Genomic DNA, 24833 nt, shown 5'->3' on the forward strand with positions numbered 1-24833 from the left:
TAGGTATGGTACAATTTAAAGATATCAAACAAAATTTACAAATACAATAGTTTCTTAAAATCAATCCTATTCTAATCCAAAGTTTTCTTTCTACTGCAACCTCACTTAGTTCAGATTTTAAGAAACCCAGTTTATGTGTACAGATTTTTATAAGAATTATTTTATATGAATCATGAAGGTTCAAATTTGAAAAATTTTAAGAATTCTAAAATGAAGTTATTATACGTATAAAAATATTGCATTCTTGAGATTTGGGAACCAATCAGTGTAAAACGAACGCATAAAGCCTGCACTTTGTTTAACATAACTTTGTTGTATTCACCAATCAAATTACTTATAAGAAAGATTAAGAATTTTTCTGGATAACCTAACATTGCTAGGTTTTCAGGCTGGTTACAGCTAGGTTAGTTATATAATAGTTAAAGTTGGGAAACTGAAATTGATATCTGATATGAAAACACACAAATGAGGCTTTCTCATAAAAATGTCCATATAATGTTCATTGTCAACAATTTCTCATCTCCGACTCGATTCTGTAATTCGTTTATTTTTTTCACTGATCATTATCTAGAATGTTAAAACAGTGAAATTTGTGCACATTGGCCCAAGAAGGAAGTATTATCAATAACATTAGTAGAAGAGATACAAAACGCTGTTTCTACAGGAAATATGTATACAACCTCCATAACAAATCACAAGAAGCGACTATTTTCGTCATCAGCTGTTCCATCCACCCCTCAAGCAATGAGGCTGTTCGAGCAACATTTGTAGGGGTTCTTTCAATTTTTCCCAATGGAGACCAATCGTGGTGGCTCCAAAAACTGGCAAAAAAGCTTCTAGCAGAATTCAAATAAGAATTTCCATCTCCAAAAAAAGCAGTGCCGTTTTAAGCCAAAATCAACCAAATAATGAAGAAAATGGCCACCCATAAAAAGCTCTTGATAAGAATTGTTCTTCTCTTTCTTGAGGTGTTTGTGGCTGGCCATCTGGAAGAAAAGCAATAGAAGTTATTTATCGAAGGAATATAATTATGTCGAAAGTTAAGTGTTGCTTCAAGATTGGAGCTCTGCCAATTGAAGGAGCATGATACAACTTTCAGAAAAAAACACACGATTTGCTAGAACTGAATTGAACGAACTAATATTGTTTAACAATTATGTGTAGCACATCAACGAAGGTGTTTTCTACCATTTCTGGTATGACCGCACTAATTACTCTCGGATATCTAATAAACAGGGGGTTTGGAGAACTTTCAAAAAATATTTCCCAAAAATCAATAAGCGGGGAGAGGGGTCGGAATAAGAATGTCCTTTGTAGAAATTTTCGAAAAATTAACTAGCGAGGGACGTTGGTTTATTAGGTACCTGAGAGTAATATTAGATGGAAGTACTTAAGATTTAAAACGTCCCTTGCGTTCTCCGATGTAATTGCGGAAATTCAAATCTACTTTCATAAACGTTTGAAGGTATATATATTTTTACCAATAGTTTTAATAGAAGCTTACTTCTTTGGTTATTGTTGTTGTTGTTGCCAGCACCGAATTGCTTAAACAAGAATAAAAAATAAAAGTGTTTGCATAAAAGAACTTGATTTTCACGTCCTTTGTCGAAGGGCGGTCCCACTAAGTCTGCAATCACAGTCAGACGCGACCTGAAGGTTTCTCTTTAGATAACTATCTACCTAAGGTAGGGAAGAGTGCCACTATATCTCCCTGGATACGGGTCAAAGAACACCATTTCCGTTTGAAAATCGTGCCTAAAATTTTAAATTATGTCAAAATATCTTTTAAATCTTTCCTAAGTAAACTTAGTAGTGCTTCCAGAAAATCAAAGACAACAATTTACCCATGACAAGAAGGTGAAGGGGAAAGCACCAATTCCAAATGAGAATTGTAATCCACCGTTATTCTGGCCAGGCATACCGAAGCCGGGACCGAAGCCACCAAAGAAGCTATTGTTGAACATCTGTAAAGAAATTGAAGAATATTATGATAGGAAAATTCTGGATCTTTGGTATTTTGATGTACCTCCAGGTACGTCCGATGTTTTGACAACTCTATTATACTCTAGTATACTCCTAGTGAGTCGGTAACAAGCGTTTCAATTCAAAGATAAATTGTGTGTGTGTGTTCAGTAAATTTGAAAAGATTTTCAGTCAAGTTAAACCATAGTGCTGACGCTGCTCCGCCCTGATATATTTTTATTGGTTGAAAAGCAAATCAAATGACTTATGATAGGTACGAACCTACAGAACCGGATATATCAATGTCAAACAAGAAAGCTGACCGCTCGAGTAAACTGGAACTTTATCTCTTTCTAGCACAAATTTTAATTTGTTGAAAAAAAATCGAGTAAGCTAACTCGAAAATTTTAATTTGATAAACAAAATCGAGTTAGCTAACTCGAAAATCTCGAAAGATTTTAATTTGACAAAAAAAATCGACTTAGCTAACTCGAAAATTTTATTTGGAAATCAAAAATCGAGCAAAAAATTTTGGATGTGCCGTCAAAATTTTCGTTTAATGACGTCATGACTCGTTTTTTTTTTGCTAACTCGGTTTTCTAACTCAATTTTTCTAACTCGGAAATTCCGAGCCTCGAAGTTTTATACACCAAATAATTTAAGTTACGTTATTTCTTCCCAGCAGAAAAATGAGAGCAAGCCAAATAGTTTCATATGTAAGCTAACAATATCCGGTAGATAGAATATAGTGATTCAATTATTGTAAGGAGAATTTAAGTTTATTACTCTAAAAGTAGAAACTCCAAAATCCGAGATAACACATTCCTGTCACAATACTTATGTTTTATTTCTTACGTTATAGTTGGTTTCAGGTTCTGGTCGTTGAGCTTGAGGTCTTGGTGGCATCTCTTTCTCTCTATAAAAAATTAGAAGAAAGAAATTAAAATAGCTTCATCCAGTAATAGTCGTTCGTAACTTTTGAACGTTATAAGAAACCCGCCTGTTTTCCCTACCTAAGACATTTTGGTATAATATTTCGGAGACTGAAATACGATGGAAAAGCGCGTACACAAAAATACTACTGATTTATTATTATGCGAGCGCGCGCTGAAAATGGTAGGCGTTACAAAAAGAGGCACAGTGGGGGAATTCAGTTGATACTCCTTCGGTCCAAAAGTTTTATTCGAATTAGAGAAAGATTCGAATTACAGAAAAATCCAAATAGTAGAGACTCGAATAAGAAAGAGTTGACAGTATGTGTTTTTTGGTTAATCATTGTCGTTCATACGGACGGCATGAAACTTCAAGTTCCTAAAATTACACAAAGTCTATTTTTATTCATTTTAACGTAACGAGCTCTGAGCATTCGTCGAGCACTTTTGTTAAAGAGAAGAAATAAAATTATTATTGCGGTGAAATATGTAAAAAAAATAAATTGAAAAAAAGTGTTACTTTACAAAGAAAGCCACTCATATCAGTTTAGAAGATTTTAAGGAAAATTCTCCAAAATGTCTAGGGAACTAAAAAAATGAAACGAGAGCAATACCTTGGGTCTTTCCGGTCTGGATTGTCTTTTCCGTATACGGGAATGACTTTGTCTTTGCTGATTCCCGCTTTACATACTGGACAAACAGGTCTGGTAGGCCTAGTCTCTATCCACTAGAAAGTGAAAACGCGATTATTTGGTAATGCGTGAAAAGTGTCCGTGACCGATATAAAAAACTAAAACGTCGTTTCATTCAGAAAATGCATAACCCTTTTTCACAGACCCGTTGGGAGTTCCCACCCACTGGAAAAATTTGGCCAAAATATCGTAATCAAACTTTTCTACCCACTGAAGTTAATCAAGTAAAGAAATCCACCCAGCAAAATCTTGTGCTATTTTTCCGTTTCCCTGAATTGAAAACAATGGAACCCAAATCCCAAGCCATAAAAAAACATGGGAATCAATCCCCATCGAGTTTTTGTCCGTTATTTCTACCCCTGCTGGCTGAAAAAATCCTAACGGGTCTGTGAAAAGGGGATGTCATTGAGGTAAGAAAGACTTCTCTTTAGCGGCATCCTCAATAAATATCATATAAGGCACTTTAAGAAAACAATATCTTTAGCACTTACTTGATGCAAGCATGGCCAACTAGAAAAAAAATAAAAGGTATTAAAAATGAAGCAGTTGGTATTCAAAAAACACGGATTTCGAACTAAGATTTTTGCGTAGCTTTTGCTTTGATCCCATGTAATTTGCACGAAAGAAAATCAAGTAAACAAAACAGAAAGTAGCCATACGACAAGCAATTTTAGCTCATTTTTCCATTTTGAAATACTGTATGGTTCACTATACCAGCCAAACACTTAAAAAATAATACGGCAATTGTATTTAGTCTTATTTATTTTATTGAATTTAAATAAAAATAGAAAAGCATTTTTAGAATCTATCAACATCTTATAAATACATTTGATACTTGATATTTTTTTGCGTGCGTAGTTTAATTCGAAACCCGTGTATGACATACATACTCCGATTAATATCATTAATATGACGCAAGATTCAAAGTCGGGGAAAACCGTTATCAGGCTGCAACGACGATGTTTTCCTAAGTAATAACATTAAAGAAATCTAATCTTCTAGTGAAAAATCATCAATAAGGGCCACGAAATATTACTTCATTCTCTATAGGGGGGGGGCAGTGCCAGTTATGTCGGCCGGCATAAACCCTGGAAAAAAAACATTCGCCCCATAATAATATACTAAAACTGATGTTACCCATCACTCACTCACCAAAACAAATGTCCACAGAGACTGATGACGGCATCTCTGGCAATATCCAAACAAATGTTACATTCGAAAGTCGAATCATTTCTTTCTTCTTCCCCTGTAGAGGACTGCGGTGGGGTGGTTGATGGCGTTGGTCCTGATTGTGATTGTGCAGTGGGCGGTGGTGGTTCGGCAGTATTATTGTCAGCTGACCGATAGTCTGGAAAAGTAATCGATGCTTAATGTTAATCAAAGTTTAAAATTAAAAGTGTGATTTTAAATGGCAGTAGGGCAATCTCAAATGCTGTTTATATTATCACCTTTTTAATAATGATCATGAAGTTCAAAACTTGAGTTTGTTTGAGAGCAACGTGATAAACTTCCTGTATGATAAAATCAGTAGCTGATGAATTGAAAAAATTATTAGAAGGTCGCGAGAGTCTCAAAATTAGAATTTGAAGTATGGTTTTAGCTTGAAAACATGATGATGAATCAGTTCATTGTGTTATTAAAATAGGGGAAATGTTTTGATTTTTCAAAGTGATGAACTTGTATTTAGAAGAAATAATAACACATTTTCACTTCCAGCAATAATGGAAAGATTTTCTTGAATCTCAAAAATATCGAAATATGTATATCGATTGTAATTTGGACCGAAACTCGAGAAAAACCGCGTTTTTTAAACCAACTGTTACAATAATATTCAGCGTAGGAAATCTTTTTTGAATTTATAGTTGTAAAAAATCGAAAGGTAATACTCGATTACGAATCAGTTAATATAAAATTTTTTTGTTAAATTCAAAGTTTTGCTCTCCGTACATTTAGAAAGAAATTTTGTTGGATGGGTCGTTTAGGTGCTTTTTTCTGTTCAGATTTTAAAGATTTGCTGTTATAAGGTTTATTTTTAGGGGTGTCTAAGTCTAATATATTTCCCGCCTTCGGAACCAAAATTTCAATAAGTTTTTCTTCCGATATATTATTTCAAATGCTTTGGTTACAATAAACAAACGTAAAAACTAAGGACTTGGTTCACATACCGTAAGGTAACCTATTCTGGTGAATTTTTGACTAATAAATTCATTTCTGAGCAATCCTTTAGATTACTTGAAAGAATGTAGGGTTAAATGAAACATTATTCAAAGTACACTGTATTTCTCCAAAAATATTTTTATCTATCAAAATGCGATAAATAAGTCGTGAAAAATGTACCATTATTGAAGTCTATCCAGTTATAACTGGCAGTAAAAACAAGAATGTCTGTAACTTTTGATAGTCCGATATAATTTCGATAATTTTTTTGCTTGTTTTAGAGAATCAAAGGCGCTATATTTGAATGTATTTTTGGTTGAAAAATTCGCGATTTTCAGGATTTTCAGCGGTTAAATTTGCAATTGCAAAAAGTTACCTTTATTTCTACTTATGCTACAACGTTCATTTTTACACCAGTGGTAGTTCAACCTTAGGTTAAGAAGGTTGTGAAATTTCAAGGCAAACGGAAAAACTCTTTTGGAAGATATGGGACCCGAAATACCCCTTGGTAGCACTTTTCTGTGAAACATTAAACTCCAAATTTTTAATAAAAACGGGGGTAGTGATGAAAAAATAGTTTCTCAATCATAACACATTTTACCATTATTTTTTACGATAATGACCTCATAGCCAAACTGTACTTAGTGTTTTGGGAATCAGAAAAGTTCTTTAACTACTTAAAAATAACAAAGGCAATATAAGTTCAATCAATATGCTTATCGTTTCAATAAAAACAATCATACTGTGATTTCACTTCGTTTCGAAATGATCAACGATACCAATAATACCAATAAACCAACACTTGACACTTTCCAACTTTTAATTGCACTGTTCAAAACAGATAACATAATCCCCGTTTTTAGTAAAAATTTGCAGATTTGATATTTCACAGAAAAGTGCTATCAAGGGGTATTTCGGGTCCCATATCTTCCGAGGACTTTTCTGTTTGCATTTAAATTTCACAACATTCGTAACCTAGGGTTGAACTACCACTGGTGTAAAAATGAACGTTGTAGCATAAGTAGAAAAAAAACTCAGTTTTTGCAATCGCAAATTTAACCGCTAAAAATCGCGAATTTTTTAACCAAAAATACATTCAAATATAGCGCTTTTGATTCTCTAAAAGAAGAAAAAGAATTTTCGAAATTATATTTGACTATCAAAAGTTACAGGCATTCTTGTCTCCACTACAAATTATATCTGGATAGCCGTGCCAGCGTCGTCCGGGACGACTATTTACCATGATAATCAAGATCGCTTCGCTCGCTGTCATTGCTGACAATTAAATGTATTTCTTACTTGTGAGAAATATGTAAATAAAGCACATTTCTTGTATTTAGCAATGCAAACAACCTAAAGCAAATTCATGTATTTTTCAAGGAAAATCGACCAATACAATCTCTTGTATTGAAAAAATTACATAAGATAATCTTAATATGTTCCAAGAAAATTGTCTACAGCAATTTTTTGCTACTTTTACGGGGCTGATTTTGCAAGAAAGGTAAAAAATGGAGTTATTTTGAGAGCAAATCGAATCGAAACTACAATTTTTTTTTCAATGAAGGAAAGAAGATCTTGAATTGCTAAAAACTACTACAATCAAAAGTATCTTGTATAAAATTATTCTTATGCTTGGAGTAGTTTAGCCATCGTGGGTAAACATTCGAGGATGACTTTGAAAGACTTTGAATGGCTTTGAAAATTTGATATTTCAAAAAGATAATGAGTAATCAGATTTCAAAGCGCTCTTGAAAATGTTCTAAAAAGAAGATTACAAAAATGAAAAACAAATACATGTTTTCACGGTTTTCATTTTAAGGCTAAAAATTGGCCAATTGAAAGATCGATACAGAAATACAGGCTAAAAAGAATTGCCGCGTGCTTCAAAATCGCTAGCTAAAAAGTTTCATGCGAGAATGGGAGAGTTCTGGATTATGGATTCTAGTATTATAATATTTATGCTTATGCTTATGCTTAAACCAATCAAGAACAACACTCAGCTTACGTAAGAGATTTAAGTTGACCTCGTCAATGTTGGAACCTGATGTTGATAAAGTATTATCATCTGCAAAATTTGAAATTTCCTTGATAATATAAAATAGATCATTAATAAAAACATTGAATGAGAACCTATACGTACCCGATGCTTTCTATTGCTTAAATAACTGTGCATTAATTTGATGGAACTCTGACCGAGTCAATAAGCAGAAAGTTTTGCTAACAACAGATCATGGGGCAGACAATCAAATGCTTTCGATAAGTCAATTAAGACCGCTCCCACTTTTTTATTATAATAGCACTCTGCCAATCTCTGATCAAATTCAAAATGGCATGTTGAGTGCTATGACCTTTTCGAAAACCGCACAAAAATTTGGAGAATCTTGGTTCAAAGTGCGCATTTAATTTATTAACAATCAAACGCTCAAAGATTTTGGATACAACAGGGAGTAAACTGATTGGTCTATAATTGACTTTATCGGTTAGTGAGCCTTTTTTTAAACTCGGAATTATGTCTGCAAGTTTTAGCCTATCTGGAAAAGTTCCAGATACGACGCATTTGTTAAAACATGAAGTTAGGAATGGAGCACAGATAATTGCAGCAATCTTAAGCACACGAGTCGGTATAGTCCCACTAACTGATTTTGATTTATTTAGACTTAAAATTGCTTTGAGGACATCAGATTGTTCAACCTGGGAGAAGTCAAACACCTCATCTGAAATTTTTTGAGAAATTATATTTTTGATGCTGGGATGTTTATCGTATTTTTCCAGAGGGTCAAAATTTAGATTTGTGGTTTGACCTTCCCAGGCTGGAATTTCAAGTGTCTCAGCAATCTTATTAAAATATGAATTAAAAATATCGGCAACCTTCTCATCAGATGTATGTAATACATCATTTTCAAGCAATTGAACTTTTCCTTCAGCTTTGCAGTTTTTGTCTGAAAATTTTGTTTTGATAGCATCCCAGAAATGCTTAGACTTATGTGAGTTTTTGCTGAAGAAAATTTTCTTTGCTTTTTTGTTTAGCTGAACGACCAAATTTCTCTGCCGCCTATAATTAGCCCAATCCCCAGGTTTTGTAGCTTTTATTGCCAATGCCTTGAGATGTGAGCGTTTCATAATTTCCTTCCTGAGTTCTTTAGAAACATGGGTTTATTATTAGCTCTGAGATATTTGGTCTTCAACAGTGCATGCCTATTCAAAATATTGTTAAAAATATTTTCAAATTGGTCATAATTTTCAATATTATTACTAGAAATACACGAATCCAATTCAAATAAGAACTGTTCTTGGTTGAAATTTAAATTGAAAACGGAAAGAAGGAAGAACAATCATCCTCGAAAATCTCCGCAGAGAAATGACACGTCAAGAGCTGAAAGCGAACGATCTTGCTCAAGCAAAAGGTGCATCCAATTGGTTGACCACTGTACCCCTGAAATCTGAAAATTTCAACCTATCAAAAAGAGAGTTCTTCAACGCAATTGCCGTCCGATACAGATGGAACATGAAGCACCTACCATCGACATGTGCGTGTGGCAAGTTGTTTTCTGTGGAGCATGCACTTTCTTGCCCTAAAGGGGATTCATCTACCAGCGGCACAACACTTTGAGGGATACAATTGCTCAAATGTTGAATCAAGTGACACATGATGTCGCTATCGAACCAATGTTGGAGCCGATCACTGGCGAACGTTTAAACAAAGGTGCGATCACGACTGACAACGCGAGAGCTGATATCAGTGCTGGAGGCTTTTGGGTTCGTGGACAACGAGCATTTTTTTATGTAAAGGTATTCAACGCCTATGCTCTGAGATACACAGCCCAAAGTCTCAAAAGCGCTTTTGCGTCAAACGAACGGGAAAAAAAGAGAAACTACAACGAACGAATTATCAAAGTTGATCATGGATCATTCACTCCGTTGATATTTTCCATGAATGGTGGAATGGGTGTAGAGGCTGAGCACTTCTTTGGAGCGCTAGCTAATCTACTAGCTGATAAGACAGATTCTCACGCGTCTCAAACCAAAAAGTGGATTAGAACAAAAATTTCGTTTGCTTTAACGAGATCAGTCGTAACATGCATTCGCGGTACACGAACACTAAAACCAAACCTTAGGTTTGATGAAATTGATTTATTAAATAACAATATTTTGAAATCTTAGCTTTTCATAGATTTTAGTACTTAATTTTTTCACCGTATTTTCCATTGCTTTTGCTTATGCTTTTGAGTTTGGCATGACCCGTGTTGCTAACGTTCAGTTAAACCAGTTAAGCAATAAACAACACGGAAATTCAAATGTGTATATGGCTGAATAATGATTTCGCGATCTTTCGACCTCGGTAAAGTTTCTGTTCGCAAAAGTTTGAGCGCCTAAAGTACCCTTCGAATGATTAGTTGAAAGTACCCTTCGAATGATTAGTTGAAAGTCCTGAAGAAATTGAAAAATGTTGATTTGGCAAAGAGAGATCATGTTTTTCAAGCAACTTTAAATCCCTCTATTTCAACAACTAGACTTGGAAACACGTGTTATTTGCTGATTGCTCAAATAGGATTCTCGAAAAGTGCTGATGTCTTTCTTAAAATTTGTAAGAAGAGGCGTCAATTTACACAATTGCTCAAACATACTAAGCACACATTAAATGTAGTGACGATACTCTAAAAGATTTGTCCAGCTTTTAAGTGTGTTGTTCCACATGCTTCAAAGTCAGACAAAGAGCTTCCCAAATATTTGTCTTGGAATTTATGCATTTAAAAAGCACCGATCTAACTAACTAAGACATTGCTTCATTATAAAGAAAAGCATTGTACAGAAGATATCTCACACTTGCACACCATGGGACAAACGGTTCTTCGTATTGCTAGTCTCATCCTCTTTTGTGCATGCGCCCTTGCAGAAGAGGAATGCACTTTGATCGATGATCTTAAAAGACTAAAAATACAGGTTGGTTTCTTCATTAAACACTTTAGCTTTATAAATTATCTCTATAACTCGAACTAATTTGTGTTCCATTGTGCGTGTTCAAATAATGGAGACTCCACTGTATATACAACGGCTGGGGATTTTCAAAAATTACAGTGACTGTGTTACAGTGGGGTGAGAAAGTTTATGAACTTTTTTCAATTGGATGAATCTTCATGGTACTTTTTTCACTGGGACGAGTTCTTAATTAACGTTTGCTAGTAGAAGGGGTTCGACAACCGGTTCTGTGATACAGGTTGCATATTTTGACACTGATTAGAAACTCTTTTTTTTAGTCTCGCCTCAATCGTCATTTAGTGGGACATTGGAAAATGGACGAGCAGGAGAAAAACAATGTTGATGATGACTCTGGTAATGAACTTCATGGTATGGCTACATCGACAACTAAAGTATCTCGTGGCAAATTCACTCGTGGAAGATATTTCTCATCGACCAGTGATAATATCATTGTGCCAAAAAGTCCTCTCATGGATTTCGGAAGTAACAGTTTTTCATTCGCTGGTTGGATCAAGGCAGAAAATTACACTTATCCCCACACAGCATTTTCAGCCCGTCAAGGATTTGGTTGTTACTTTAAACCAGGGAGACCAGGATTCACCGCAGGTTGGGAAATAGGTCATGGACATTCAGTGGGTAATGATAAAACCAGTATCTGTATACGAGATGATTCTCAAAATTATGTTCGTAAATATATCAAACATGACGCAGGGTTCCAGGGAGCCGCTCTTTTGAACAAGTGGGCCCACTTCACAATTGCCTTTGACAGACATGCTCAACGCGTCAATCTCTACATCAATGGGAAGAAACAAGACGACTACGCTGACATCTCCAAAGTCAAAGGCAGCATCAACAATGACAAACCATTGAATTTTGGCACACTCTACGGCTGGAAAACTAAAGGTACAATCGATGACTATAGAATGTACAACATCGCTTTGAAAAGCGAAGAGGTCGCAGTCATATTCGAGAATCATAGACTGTAAAATAGTTATGTGGAATTTTATTTTACAATGAATACGGTATAGATTGTAAAACAGGTCACTTGTTTTTAAAGATTTCAGTCAGAAACAAGATTCGCAAAAATGCGACTAAATATTTCCTTAAAAATGAAGGTCATTATTGACATATACTAGCAAGTAGCTGTCGCTAAGAATGCCCCGCAGAGCTTCCTATCGAAATATCCCTAAGTAAGCAAAATTACGCTTGTGTAGATTTTAAATTTGTTTTATCGATAAAATTTAAGTTGGAGGAAGAAAGCTTGGTTTCAACTTTACTTTTGAGATGACATGGCATAGACGGTCGCTCACATCTCAAAAAGAGAAGTTATCGCTCACATGTTATCACAGTGAAAACGCCAAAAATTCTGAAATTTATTTGATTCTTATAAAGTAGACACTTATAATAAAAATAAATATGCTCATCTTTTTCGCCATACTTTGTTTACTTTGTAAGACTTAATTACCGAAAGATATATTGCCTTCAATCAAGAGTTATTGATTTAATTCTTATAAAGAAAATGCTTATAATAAAGATAAATATGCTCATCTTTTTCGCCAGCCTTTGTTTACTTTCTAATAACTAATTACCTAAAGATATATTGCCTTCAATCAAGAGTTATTGATTTGATTCTTAAAGTAGATGCTTATAATAAAAATAAATATGCTTATCTTTTTATCCATCCTTTGTTTACTTTTTAATAACTAATAACCGAAAGATATATTGCCTTCAATCAAGAGTTATTGATTTGATTCTTATAAAGTAGATGCTTATAATAAAAATAAATATGCTCATCTTTTTCGCCATCCTTTGTTTACTTTGTAAGAACTAATTACCGAATGGCATATTGCCTTCAATCAAGAGTTATTGATTTGATTCTTATAAAGTAGATGCTTATAATAAAAATAAATATGCTCATCTTTTTTGCCATCCTTTATTTACTTTGTAAGAACTAATTACCGAAAGGCATATTGCCTTCAATCAAGAGATATTGATTTGGTTCTTATAAAGTAGACTTTCTTTAGGCACTAGAACGGGCGTCAGTCAGGGCGTACGGAAGGCGTTTTGACACTGAAAATTATTATTATGGAGAAAGCCCGTTTTAACAAATATTTCCCTTTTGGAAAACGGGAAATATTTAAATAGAAAAAGTCTCTTCCTGTCGATGATTCTTTGAGGACCCCGTCTCAATTTTTTATTTATTTAAGAAATTTCACAGGATCAAGACCACGTCTAATATAGCATTACACCCAATGGATTTTTTTTCTCCTGGAGTAAACACTCCCTATTTACTTGACCCAACCCCCTACAATTAGGCACATTAAAAGAAACGACCCGTAGAAATATATCGAGATTTTACACAAACCAGAATTTTATTGAAATATTGACCCGCGTAAGCTTTTTTTCCAAAAATGTTACTAATAGTTAGAATCACCCCTCAACTTTTTTATAAAATAAAACAATACAGGGAAAATTACCATACGTTGAAATTACTTTAAAAAATATGGAAAGAAGGGTAATAATTATCAAGCCCAACCCATCTGAAAAGCTAAATAAAAAAGGAGTTTTTTAAGCTTAGTCTTGCAAGAGAAAATAAAAGTAAGAGCTCTTGAAGTCTCATCCTTGATCATTGTGTCTTGAGCAACTATGGAATATGATTGAGCTGTTTTGGGTTTCTTTTTACAAATCTATATATTAATAGCCGTAGTCTGTATGTCTGTTTGTTTGTTGGTTTGTTTTTTGTGTGTCACTTTCATTTTCGCAAGCAATGTTTTGTTCTTTTAAAAGATGACTTTTGCTTCTTGCTCCACAAATGTGTTACATCAGATTCGCGCCGTTTTATAAAGACTTTGTTTTGATTGATAGATTAGACTTTTTCTTTCTTTTTTCTTTCTTTTCTTTTGTTTTATGTTTTCGAATGTAGTTAACGACCTTATTTGATTTGAGACATTCGAATTCTTTTCAAAACAAAAGAAATCTTTTAAACAGAATCTGTTAAAGAAAAGAACAAATATAAAATAAAACACAAGAATCACAAGACAAGTTTGTTAGATATATACAACTCTTAATTTTTAGTTATACTAATCAAACATAAATAAATCATAACCCTAAAAAATGAAGTCATTCCATCTTAAGACATACCATCTCGCCATTCTGGTTATCTTCCAATTACTTTCAAGAGAAGTATCAGGATCCACAACGCAAATCGAGACAAAATGTAAACAAAAAGCAAAAGATTTGTGTCAACAAGAAACAAGCTCCTTTTTAGCAAGGAAATGTTGGGAAATAATGTTCCACCAATGCTATGTTGATGATCCAGGAACTGGTTCCCTCCAAAGGGACAGTTGTATGGTTACCCAAACACCGGAATTTGTTTGTCTGGATAATGGAGTGTGCTTCATTGTTATATACGAATCTTACGTTTGCTGAGAAACGTGAAGAGGGGACTCGTTTGACCTTAAAACGGCAAGGCGATTGAAAACTCCTCATAAATATAATAATGTCTGGCTCTTACCCAATAAATAAAAATCATATTTATTTTTTATACTTTCTGCCTCTTTTGTTGTATACGAAACACATTTATTTATTTAATAAAACTGAAATGACACAGGAAAAAATTCTTCTAACCAGTTCTAACTTAAACCTTGAAATGGCAAGGAAATCAACCACCTCCTTATTAATGTAATGTTATCATTATATCTATCTATCTTTTTATCTATCTGCTATCTATCCATCTAGTTATCTACTTTTTCTTCTCATCGTTCATCTCTTTGGATCTGTACTGCATCCAATTTTTATTTCCCTCCCTGCAACAATAACAAAATAATTTACCAAGACTAACACAATTTAAAGTAGTATAAAATTATTTGAAATTATTTGAATAGAAAATGTATATGCTATCGATCATCTAATCAGGTTGTACTTGTTTTATATATATTTTCATTTTTTGCTTATGTTCGTGAGAAAAGAATCCAGTTAAATTATTTTCCGAAAGATTTCTTGTTGTTATGGATACGGACCCCTGAAATCTAGATTCTACCCTAATTCTGTCTACATCCTTTCTGCAATGAAGCACAAAATTAAGATAGTAAGTCAAAGTGTCATTCTGCATGACTTTGAGGTCTGCACTTACTCTCGGGTACCTAATAGCCGTCCCCCCCCGCTAATTAATTTTTCGAAAATTTTCCACCCAGGACATTCTTATTCCAACCCCCCGCTTATTAATTCTTGGGAAAATGTTTTTGAAAGTTCCCTTTTTTGTCTTAATTCTGCTGTATTAGCCTTATTTTCAAACATTTTCCACCCAGGACATTTTTATTCCAACCCCCCCGCTTATTAAATTTTGAAATTTTTTCCAACCCCCCTGCTTATTCCAACCCCCCCGGCTATTAGGTACCCGAGAGTAAAAGGGTACTTTCATTCTTTTATGCAGTGTTAGATCAAGAATTAAGCAGGAGGATTTTAAAACTTAACTACAGGTGGAACTTACGTAAATAATTGTTTCTTTGACCCGAAAGAACTTTATCATTTAAAAATATTTTTATTTTGATAACACTTGTACATAGAATTTGTGAGATTAGGCATGTATTATGTCTTATACAAGTACAAACTACATACTTTTATTATAAGAATATAATTTAAAAGAATATCTATGATGAAATTGGCCTAAAGATTAAGAATATGGTAAGAATACCATCATCGTGGAATTTGCAAGCGAAACTAAGAATGTCATTTTTAGAGCATTTTACCGTTAAATTGCCATTTATTACCCAGCAATGCTAAAACAAAAATGTCAGAGTTTTGCTTGAGGTATGTATTACGTATGCTAGATTTTGGCTGGCATTGGATCCAAACCTAAAAATACTGTAAGAATATTTCAAAAAAATAAATTGAACAAACCCCATTCTTGTAAAAAAAAATAGAACTAGAACTACTAGTCATTGGCTGTCTCAATTTTATCTGCAGCTGAGACAAAGAATGCTAAACTTTTGATAGAAAAGATATTTAAGAGTGGAATTTACAAAATAGAAAAACTTAAAACATTTGGAGAATGAAGACTAAAATAAAGAGGAAAAAATCAACTTCATTTAGAACTGTGTCTAATTAACATTTTTACACAAGTAATTCTTTTATCTTAAGAACATCATCACTGAAATATTTATTCAAACATTTTTATTAAATCGAAAGATATAAAGTTTATCACTGACTTTTGACTTAACAATTATGAAAAAATAACAAACAAGTGCCCGATTTTATACTTAACTATATATTAGTTTTTTTTAAGCTGTGTTTTTATCTGATTTAAATATTGTCTGAAAATTTTCTTATTTTTCTTCTTCAAACGAAAGGAAAGTTATAGATACTGATGCTTATATCAAGGACAGAAAGATAAAAGAGACGATTCATTATGATTCCTTAAAAGATGAGAATCACATTAACAGCATTTCATACATTCTACCCAATATATTTGGATCCGGACCAGAGAGGTAAAATGGAAATCAGAGTAAATGAGTAATCCTCCACACACTGGGCCCAGATGGCAAAAGTTTGGAAATAGGGAGAGGGAGAGCAACAAAAAACTATTTCTTACAATTTTTGTATTATAAAGGCTTTCATAGAGCTCTAGGGTCACATTACATGAGATAGAAAATAGTAGACTTCAACTTTTGACTTTCTTTTGAGATTTATCATGAAAATTGAGATTTTTAGCTTGGAAAATGCAGGCAAAATTTGAACTTTTAAACCGCTAAGTGTCACATCAAAACTCCAGCATTTTTAGAAAGGTTAGTGTCTGTAGTTTTCAAAACATATATGGTTTGATATGTGACACTTAGCGGTTTTCGAGATATTTGGACATTAGTGGTTACCTTAAGCATTTTCGTGATGAGAATTTCGATTGAAAATTGAGTTTTTTCTCGCTCTTGGACATTTATCCATACTTTTAAGCAATTTCTCTTTAGAAGATAATGTCTCTAAGGTAATCACACAAAATTGAACTGATTTAGAAGCTGAATTTAGTTCAGAATCTTTTAAAATATGTATTTTTCACTTTTTTTGATTTTTCATCAAAATCTGGTTTTCAGTCAACTTTGGAGCCACATAACTTGAGTTACAAATCAGATACAGACCTGAAACTTTGGCATCTGATCAGAAATTTATTCAAGATTCCATAAATTATATTAATAAAGCAAAATTTTAACTTTCGTTTTTTCCCTATTTCCACCTCTGGGCCCACTGTGCTCCACATTGCCTGATAATGGGAGAAGAATCTCTCGAAACGTAGACAAACGTAAATCTTGTGATCCAAGCCACAATAAACTTCCAATATATGAATTTAAGAAACCAAACCCTTGTTTTAAGAGCTTTTTTTTTAAATCTTCAAAATAAAGAAAGTGTGAGTTAGATTTTGCTAAAATTTGGACCAAATGATACTGAATGATAATCATACAAGACAAAAAGACTCTGAAAATTTCGCCTTGATATCTCATACAACTACTTGCAAAATTAAACACCTTTTTTGACCATAAATATGCCCATAACTTTTGATCTAGAGAAGTTGGGACTTTGATGTAATGCATTTTTTTGCTCAGTTTGAAGAGCTCTATCACGTGGTAAAAGTATTCTCTTTAATTTTAAAACCCCCCAAAATCATGAACTTTCAGGAGTTGCAATTTTGCCTGGAAAAGCAAAAAATCTAAAATTGCGCAACAGACTCAATTCTGAATCAGTAGAAAAGTAAAAAAGTAAACAAATGAAAATTGCTGTTTTCGGCAATTATTGCTGTTTTTGGAAAGTAAAGTTGATTTTATTATTGAACACATGGTATTTCACACCCTCGCAATAAATAGGTGTGCTGTGCCTCGTGGTTTTGTTTTTTCTTTATGGCTATGTTTCGGCATCGATGCAGGATCTTTTTACATATTATTTTAGAACTTTTCATGTTATTCTGAAAAACCTTTTCCTCAATGCAATTTTACAATTACAAACACCTTTGACATCTTTGCTGTTGTGCGCAGATATGTAATTTTTGCGCAGATATGTAATTTCTGCGCAAATATGTAATTATTTTGCGCAACTATGTAATTTTGAGCTGCGCAGATATGTAATTAAATTTCTGCGCAGATATGTAAAACACGATCTTTAAAATCAAAGGTACCCCCTTGATAGCTTTTACCTCACTTTTTTACCTTTTTTCGAATTAAGGTATTTTAGCTAATTCCTATCAGATACGAAGTACTTTATAGAATCATCGTATAAGAAAATTCTCTATAACTTTTCAACACTAAGTTTTAGCTTCGGTATTGGTTCTTTCAAAGGAACATCGTAATTATTTTTCTTATAAGAATATCGTTATAAGAAAATTCTCTATAACTTTTCAACCTCTAAGTTTTAGCTTTCGGTAATTGGTTCTTTCAAAGGAAACATGGAATAGCGCCTAAATGAAATATTATTTTTTCTAAGAATCACTTTTAGAAAATTCTTATAACTTTTAACGACTATGTTTTAGCTTTCGGTATTGGTTCTTTCAAAGGAAATATGATAGCGCCTAAAATGAAGTAATATTTTTCTTATAAGAATCATCTTTATTTGTTGTGCGCAGATATGTTAATTTTTGCGCAGATATGTAATTTCTGCGCAAATATGTAATTATTTTGCGCCGATATGTAATTTCTGCGCAATATGTAATTATTTGCGCGCAACTAGTAATTTTGAGCTGCGCAGATATGTAATTAAATTTCTGCGCAGATATGTAAAACACGATCTTTAAAATCAAAGGTACCCCCTTGATAGCTTTTACCATCACTTTTACCTTTTTTCGAATTAAGGTATTTTAGCTAATTCCTATCAGATACAAGAAGTAATATCTTATAAGAATCATCGTTATAAGAAAATTCTCTATAACTTTTCAACCACTAAGTTTTAGCTTTCGGTAATTGGTTCTTTCAAAGGAAACATGTAATAGCGCCTAGAATGAAAGTAATTATTTTTCTTATAAGAATCATCGTTATAAGAAAATTCTCTATAACTTTTCAACCTCTAAGTTTTAGCTTTCGGTAATTGGTTCTTTCAAAGGAAACATGGAATAGCGCCTAAAATGAAAGTAATTATTTTTCTTATAAGAATCATCTTTATAAGAAAATTCTCTATAACTTTTTAACGACTATGTTTTAGCTTTCGGTGATTGGTTCTTTCAAAGGAAATATGGAATAGCGCCTAAAATGAAAGTAATTATTTTTCTTATAAGAATCATCTTTATAAGAAAATGATCTATAACTTTTCAACCACTAAGTTTTAGCTTTCGGTGATTGGTTCTTTTGAAGCAATCATGGAATAGCGCCTAGAATGAAATTAATTATTTTTCTTATAAGAATCATTGTTATAAGAAAATTCTCTATAACTTTTCAACCACTAAGTTTTAGCTTTCGGTAATTGGTTCTTTCAAAGGAAACATGTAATAGCGCCTAGAATGAAAGTAATTATTTTTCTTATAAGAATCATCGTTATAAGAAAATTCTCTATAACCTTTCAACCTCTAAGTTTTAGCTTTCGGTAATTGGTTCTTTCAAAGGAAACATGGAATAGCGCCTAAAATGAAAGTAATTATTTTTCTTATAAGAATCATCTTTATAAGAAAATTCTCTATAACTTTTTAACGACTATGTTTTAGCTTTCGGTGATTGGTTCTTTCAAAGGAAACATAGAATAGGGCCTTAAATGGATTTGACTATTTTTGTTATAAGCATCAGCTATATAAGAATTAAATCAATAACTCTAGATAGACGGTCATATACCTTTCGGTAATTAGTTCTTACAAAGTAAATAAGGGACGGCGCATAGTATGATCATATTTATTTTTCTTATAAGCAACTACTTTATAAGAATCAAATCAATAACTCTTGGTAGACGGTGATATACCCTTCGGCTATTAGTTCTTACAAAGTAAACAAGGGACGGCGCACAATATGAACATATTAATTTTTCCTAAAAACAACTCTTGGTAGAATAGTATATACTTTTCCGTAATTACCGTATTCCTAATCAAGCCCTTGTGGTTTACCCTTGTGGTTAGACTGCAGTGGGTGACTTTCAATGAACAGCTTTGAATGGGTTTGGAAAGCACCGAGAACCTCTTTAGTGAGGTCAGGTAGCACATAAAACGTAAGAATACTTCAGATGATGATTAAAGCATGAAATTTGGCACAGATGATCCTTAGAGGGTGTAAACCAAAGGCTAATATCTATTGGTTTGAGAGTTATGAATTGTGTTCTTATAAAGTTGATGCTTATAAGAAAAATAAATTTTTCTAGCTTAAGCACAATCCTATATATGCTTTGAAAAAACCAAACGCCGAAAGCTAATAATCGTTGGTTTAGGAGTTATGAATTGTGTTCTTATAAAGTTGATGCTTATAAGTAAAACAAAATTTTCTAGCTTAAGCACTATCCTATGTTTGCTTTGAAAGAACCGATCACCGAAAGCTAATATCTATTGGTTTGAGAGTTATGAATTGTGTTCTTATAAAGTTGATGCTTATAAAAAAAAAATTTCTAGCTTAAGCACAATCCTATATATGCTTTGAAAAAAACCAAACGCCGAAAGCTAATAATCATTGGTTTAGGAGTTATGAATTGTGTTCTTATAAAGTTGATGCTTATAAGAAAAACAAAAATTTCTAGCTTAAGCACTATCCTATGTTTGGTTTGAAAGAACCGATCACCAAAGGCTAATATCTATTGGTTTGGGAGTTATGAATTGTGTTCTTATAAAGTTAATGCTTATAAGAAAAATAAAATTTTCTAGCTTAAGCGCAATCCTATATTTGCTTTGAAAAAGCCAAACGCCGAAAGCTAATAATCGTTGGTTTAAGAGTTATGAATTGTGTTCTTATAAAGTTGATGCTTACAAGAAAAATAAAAATTTCCTCATTAGCACAGTCCCCTAGTTGCTTTGATGGAACCAAACGCCGAAAGCCAATATCACTTTGATAAAAAGATATTGACTTGTTTCTTATAAAGATGATGCTTATAATAAAAACAACAATCGCCAAAAGTTTGCCTTAGTCCAAGAACAATGTTCAAGATATTACTTCTTGTATATGAATAATTAATGTTAAAATCGAGTTTTTTTCAAAAAATAACTAAGTCCAAAAGGTCGTATTTTACATATCTGCGCAAAAATTTAATTACATATCTGCGCAGCTCAAAATTACATAGTTGCGCAAAATAATTACATATTTGCGCAGAAATTACATATCTGCGCAAAATAATTACATATCTGCGCAGAAATTACATATCTGCGCAAAAATTACATATCTGCGCATAACATTTGCCCTTAGGCGATGGGAATTTGATGTTCTGTTTACCGATTATTCGTTATTCCTACCTGGTGCTTCCAATCTCCAACGAAGTTGAATTCCACCGTGAAATTGAGCTGCTTTCTGAATCAAAATGACATGCGCGAAAATTCAAACGCGTTCGAGACGCGTCTAAAACGCGAATTTCTAAAACGCCCTTGATGCCGCCAACTGCTTAAAAAAATGCACGCCCTATTCGCGGACGTGATTGGAACCATGTTTTTTACTTGAGGCGCACATTTTGTTAGAGAAGATGTTACATACAGTATTTTTTGATTCACTTTGAGTGTTTTGGATAGCTTGGCACAGGAAAAGAAGAAAATAATGAGTTTTTAAGAAATAATGAACTTTTTTGAGCGGCCGCTCAAGAGCATGCGGGCGGTCGACGGTAAACAGAACATCAAATTCCCATCACCTTATAAGGACAACATATTTTGCTGACTCAGCATTTCATCGTTGAAAAAATTGCCGTTTTCAGCAATAATTTCCAAAAAGAGCAGTAATTTTCGTTTTTATAAAAACACCCAACTGGTGGTGTGACTTAGGCGGTCATCGAAAAATTGTTCTATTCGCGTCACCCGCCCGCATCAAATTATTTGCTTATTTTCCAGTGCGGAGCTCAGTGGGCCCAGAGGTGGAAATAGGGAAAAAACGAAAGTTAAAATTTTGCTTTATTAATATAATTTATGGAATCTTGAATAAATTTCTGATCAGATGCCAAAGTTTCAGGTCTGTATCTGATTTGTAACTCAAGTTATGTGGCTCCAAAGTTGACTGAAAACCAGATTTTGATGAAAAATCAAAAAAAGTGAAAAATACATATTTTAAAAGATTCTGAACTAAATTCAGCTTCTAAATCAGTTCATTTTGTGTGATTACCTTAGAGACATTATCTTCTAAAGAGAAATTGCTTAAAAGTATGTATAAATGTCCAAGAGCGAGAAAAAACTCAAATTTTCAATCGAAATTCTCATCACGAAAATGCTTAAGGTAACCACTAATGTCCAAATATCTCGAAAACCGCTAAGTGTCACATATCAAACCATATATGTTTTGAAAACTACAGACACTAACCTTTCTAAAAATGCTGGAGTTTTGATGTGACACTTAGCGGTTTAAAAGTTCAAATTTTGCCTGCATTTTCCAAGCTAAAAATCTCAATTTTCATGATAAATCTCAAAAGAAAGTCAAAAGTTGAAGTCTACTATTTTCTATCTCATGTAATGTGACCCTAGAGCTCTATGAAAGCCTTTATAATACAAAAATTGTAAGAAATAGTTTTTTGTTGCTCTCCCTCTCCCTATTTCCAAACTTTTGCCATCTGGGCCCAGTGTGCGGAGATGCAGAAAAAAATTTGGGAAAAGCAATTTGTTCTTTTAAAGTATAGCTTTTTTCTCAATTGCTCTGACGACCATCGATAGGGTGGACAGGCCAAAATTTTCCCCTCAATTTTTAGAAACCAAACTAATTTTATTTGAAAGTCCTTACCTTTGTGACAAAAATGAGGGGTCATTTATTAGAATTGGTTAAGTATTCCCAAAGTTATTCCATTTTCAAAACACAAAAAAATCACCTTTTCAAAGAATCGCCTCCTTACACCACGCCAGCAAGAAATAATTTTCTGAAGCACCAAAATCGCGCCAAAAATGGTGGATGAAATCTAGTCTTCCGTGTGGCGGGGTGTGGGGAGTTTTGCTGGTGCGGTCTGAAAATCGGCCCGATGACTGTTAAACTTTAGCTTATCGCTAATGAGCTGGAAATGATAGCTAAAAACAAATTTCACCACTAGAATGCTGGAATCCTCAGCTTTCAGATGGTGTAAGGTGCTTAAATGAAAAAATCAGCAATCTTGTTAAAAAATCGCAATTTCTTCCTATTTTTCGAAATTCCAGACGGCCTGTAGATTTTCAAATAAAGCACTTTGTGATAGATTGTAGCCTAATCTTACCCTGGGTTTACTAAAAAAACCGCGATTGAAAAGATGAACCAGCTCAATAGCGATAGCCATTTGTTTCAATGTGGGTCGAGAATTTTCCGGTGCCGTGGTCAGCGCTAAATCGTGTTTTCACCTTGACGTCGGAAAACATGAATATTTTTGGAAAGAAAATAGATACCTGGATGCAGTTTTTTTTACTTGTTTCCCTGATAATTCCTGATTGATTTAAAAAAAGAATGAACAGATTTGGATGATTTAAAGGTAAGTACTAATGCATTGAAGTTCATTTTTGTAAATTCTTCCTCGTTCCGCGCAAAAAATCCCGACGATAGGGTGGACAGGCCAAAATTTTCCCCTCAATTTTTAGAAACCAAACTAATTTTATTTGAAAGTCCTTACCTTTGTGAGAAAAATGAGGGGTCATTTATTAGAATTGGTTAAGTATTCCCAAAGTTATTCCATTTTCAAAACACAAAAAAATCACCTTTTCAAAGAATCGCCTCCTTACACCACGCCAGCAAGAAATAATTTTCGGAAGCACCAAAATCGCGCCAAAAATGGCGGATGAAATCTAGTCTTCCGTGTGGCGGGGTGTGGGGAGTTTTGCTGTTGCGGTCTGAAAATCGGCCCGATGACTGTTAAACTTTAGCTTATCGCTAATGAGCTGGAAATGATAGCTAAAAACAAATTTCACCACTAGAAAGCTAAAATCCTCAGCTTTCAGATGGTGTAAGGTGCTTAAATGGAAAAATCCGCAATCTTGTTAAAAAATCACAATTTCTTCTTTTTTTTGAAATTCCAGACGGCCTGTAGATTTTCAAATAAAGCACTTTGTGATAGATTGTAGCCTAATCTTACCCTGGGTTTACTAAAAAAATCGCGATTGAAAAGATGAACCAGCTCAATAGCGACAGCCATTTGTTTCAATGTGGGTCGAGAATTTTCCGGTGCCGTGGTCAGCGCTAAATCGCGTTTTCACCTTGACGTCAAAAAACATGAATATCTTTGGAAAGAAAATAGATACCTGGATACAGTTTTTTTTACTTGTTTCCCTGATAATTCCTGATTGATTTAAAAAAAGAATGAATAGATTTGGATGATTTAAAGGTAAGTACTAATGCATTGAAGTTCATTTTTGTAAATTCTCCCTCATTCCGTGCAAAAAATCCCGACGAGTGCGCACCCTACCGACGAGTGCGCACCCTACCATCGAAAAATTGTCTTGCTCGCGTTACCACCCGCCCCTGAGTTACTGGCGTGATTAAAAAAAACCCGGGAATGTTTTTGACCTCCCGTCAGCCCGCTTGAATTTTTTAACACTGACCCCGTTGCGACGCGAACAGAGCATTTTTTCGATGACCGCCTTACTGAGTCGTTATATAGTAGAGAATTGTACCAGTAACGGTACAAGTTTGAAAAGAAGAAGATTGTGAGAAGAAGAAAAGAGGTTTCATTGCAATTGTATATTATTTGATTCCTAAACATAAAACAATGGATTTTTAACCTGTTCCTGCATCTGCCGTAGAATGTGGAATACGCTGTCTAACTACTTCTGCTGCTTCCGACATCTTCAATTGTGCTTGAAAGTTGCTTCAGTTGATCAAATATACTTCTCTTTAAAAAGAAGCATGGGACGTGGGGTTAGAAATCACGTTAGAAATCCTGCAGAAATAAGCAAATTGAAAAAATACGTGTTGAAAACTTTTAATGTAAATCTTTCTAAATTTCCGAGAATGTTGATTATTTTGATGCCGTGTAAAGGTGCTCGGATCCTTTGCTCTCCACTCCGAAGTTTTTAATACTCTCTGTTGAAAGGCTAGAG

The 24833-nt window shown here is 33.7% G+C and overlaps 2 protein-coding genes across 2 annotated transcripts; one reads left to right on the top strand and one right to left on the bottom strand.

Moving 5' to 3' along the window:
* Nucleotides 1-796: 796 nt before the first annotated feature.
* LOC136815416 (E3 ubiquitin-protein ligase RNF185-like) lies at nt 797-24725 on the bottom strand. The gene is given in 9 exon segments (XM_067071862.1): nt 797-936; nt 939-986; nt 1505-1544; nt 1845-1964; nt 2818-2878; nt 3509-3621; nt 4078-4096; nt 4739-4934; nt 24516-24725. Coding segments are annotated over 9 exon segments (711 nt in total). The 5' UTR covers nt 24580-24725; the 3' UTR covers nt 797-886.
* LOC136815413 (uncharacterized) lies at nt 10510-11791 on the top strand. Its single transcript, XM_067071859.1, has 2 exons — nt 10510-10684; nt 10999-11791. The coding sequence occupies exons 1-2, from the start codon at nt 10577-10579 to the stop codon at nt 11704-11706; spliced, it is 816 nt and encodes a 271-aa protein (XP_066927960.1). The 5' UTR covers nt 10510-10576; the 3' UTR covers nt 11707-11791.
* Nucleotides 24726-24833: the final 108 nt, after the last annotated feature.

This window comes from Clytia hemisphaerica, unplaced genomic scaffold (genome assembly GCF_902728285.1).
Source record: "Clytia hemisphaerica strain Z4C2 unplaced genomic scaffold, Clytia hemisphaerica genome assembly, whole genome shotgun sequence".
Lineage (NCBI taxonomy): Eukaryota > Metazoa > Cnidaria > Hydrozoa > Leptothecata > Clytiidae > Clytia > Clytia hemisphaerica.

Coding starts and splice junctions, on each gene's coding strand:
- LOC136815413 (XM_067071859.1), top strand. CDS start 10,577: ATGGGACAAACGGTTCTTCGTATTGCTAGTCTCATCCTCTTTTGTGCA. Junction 10,685..10,998: donor TTAAAAGACTAAAAATACAG/GTTGGTTTCTTC, acceptor TCTTTTTTTTAG/TCTCGCCTCAATCGTCATTT.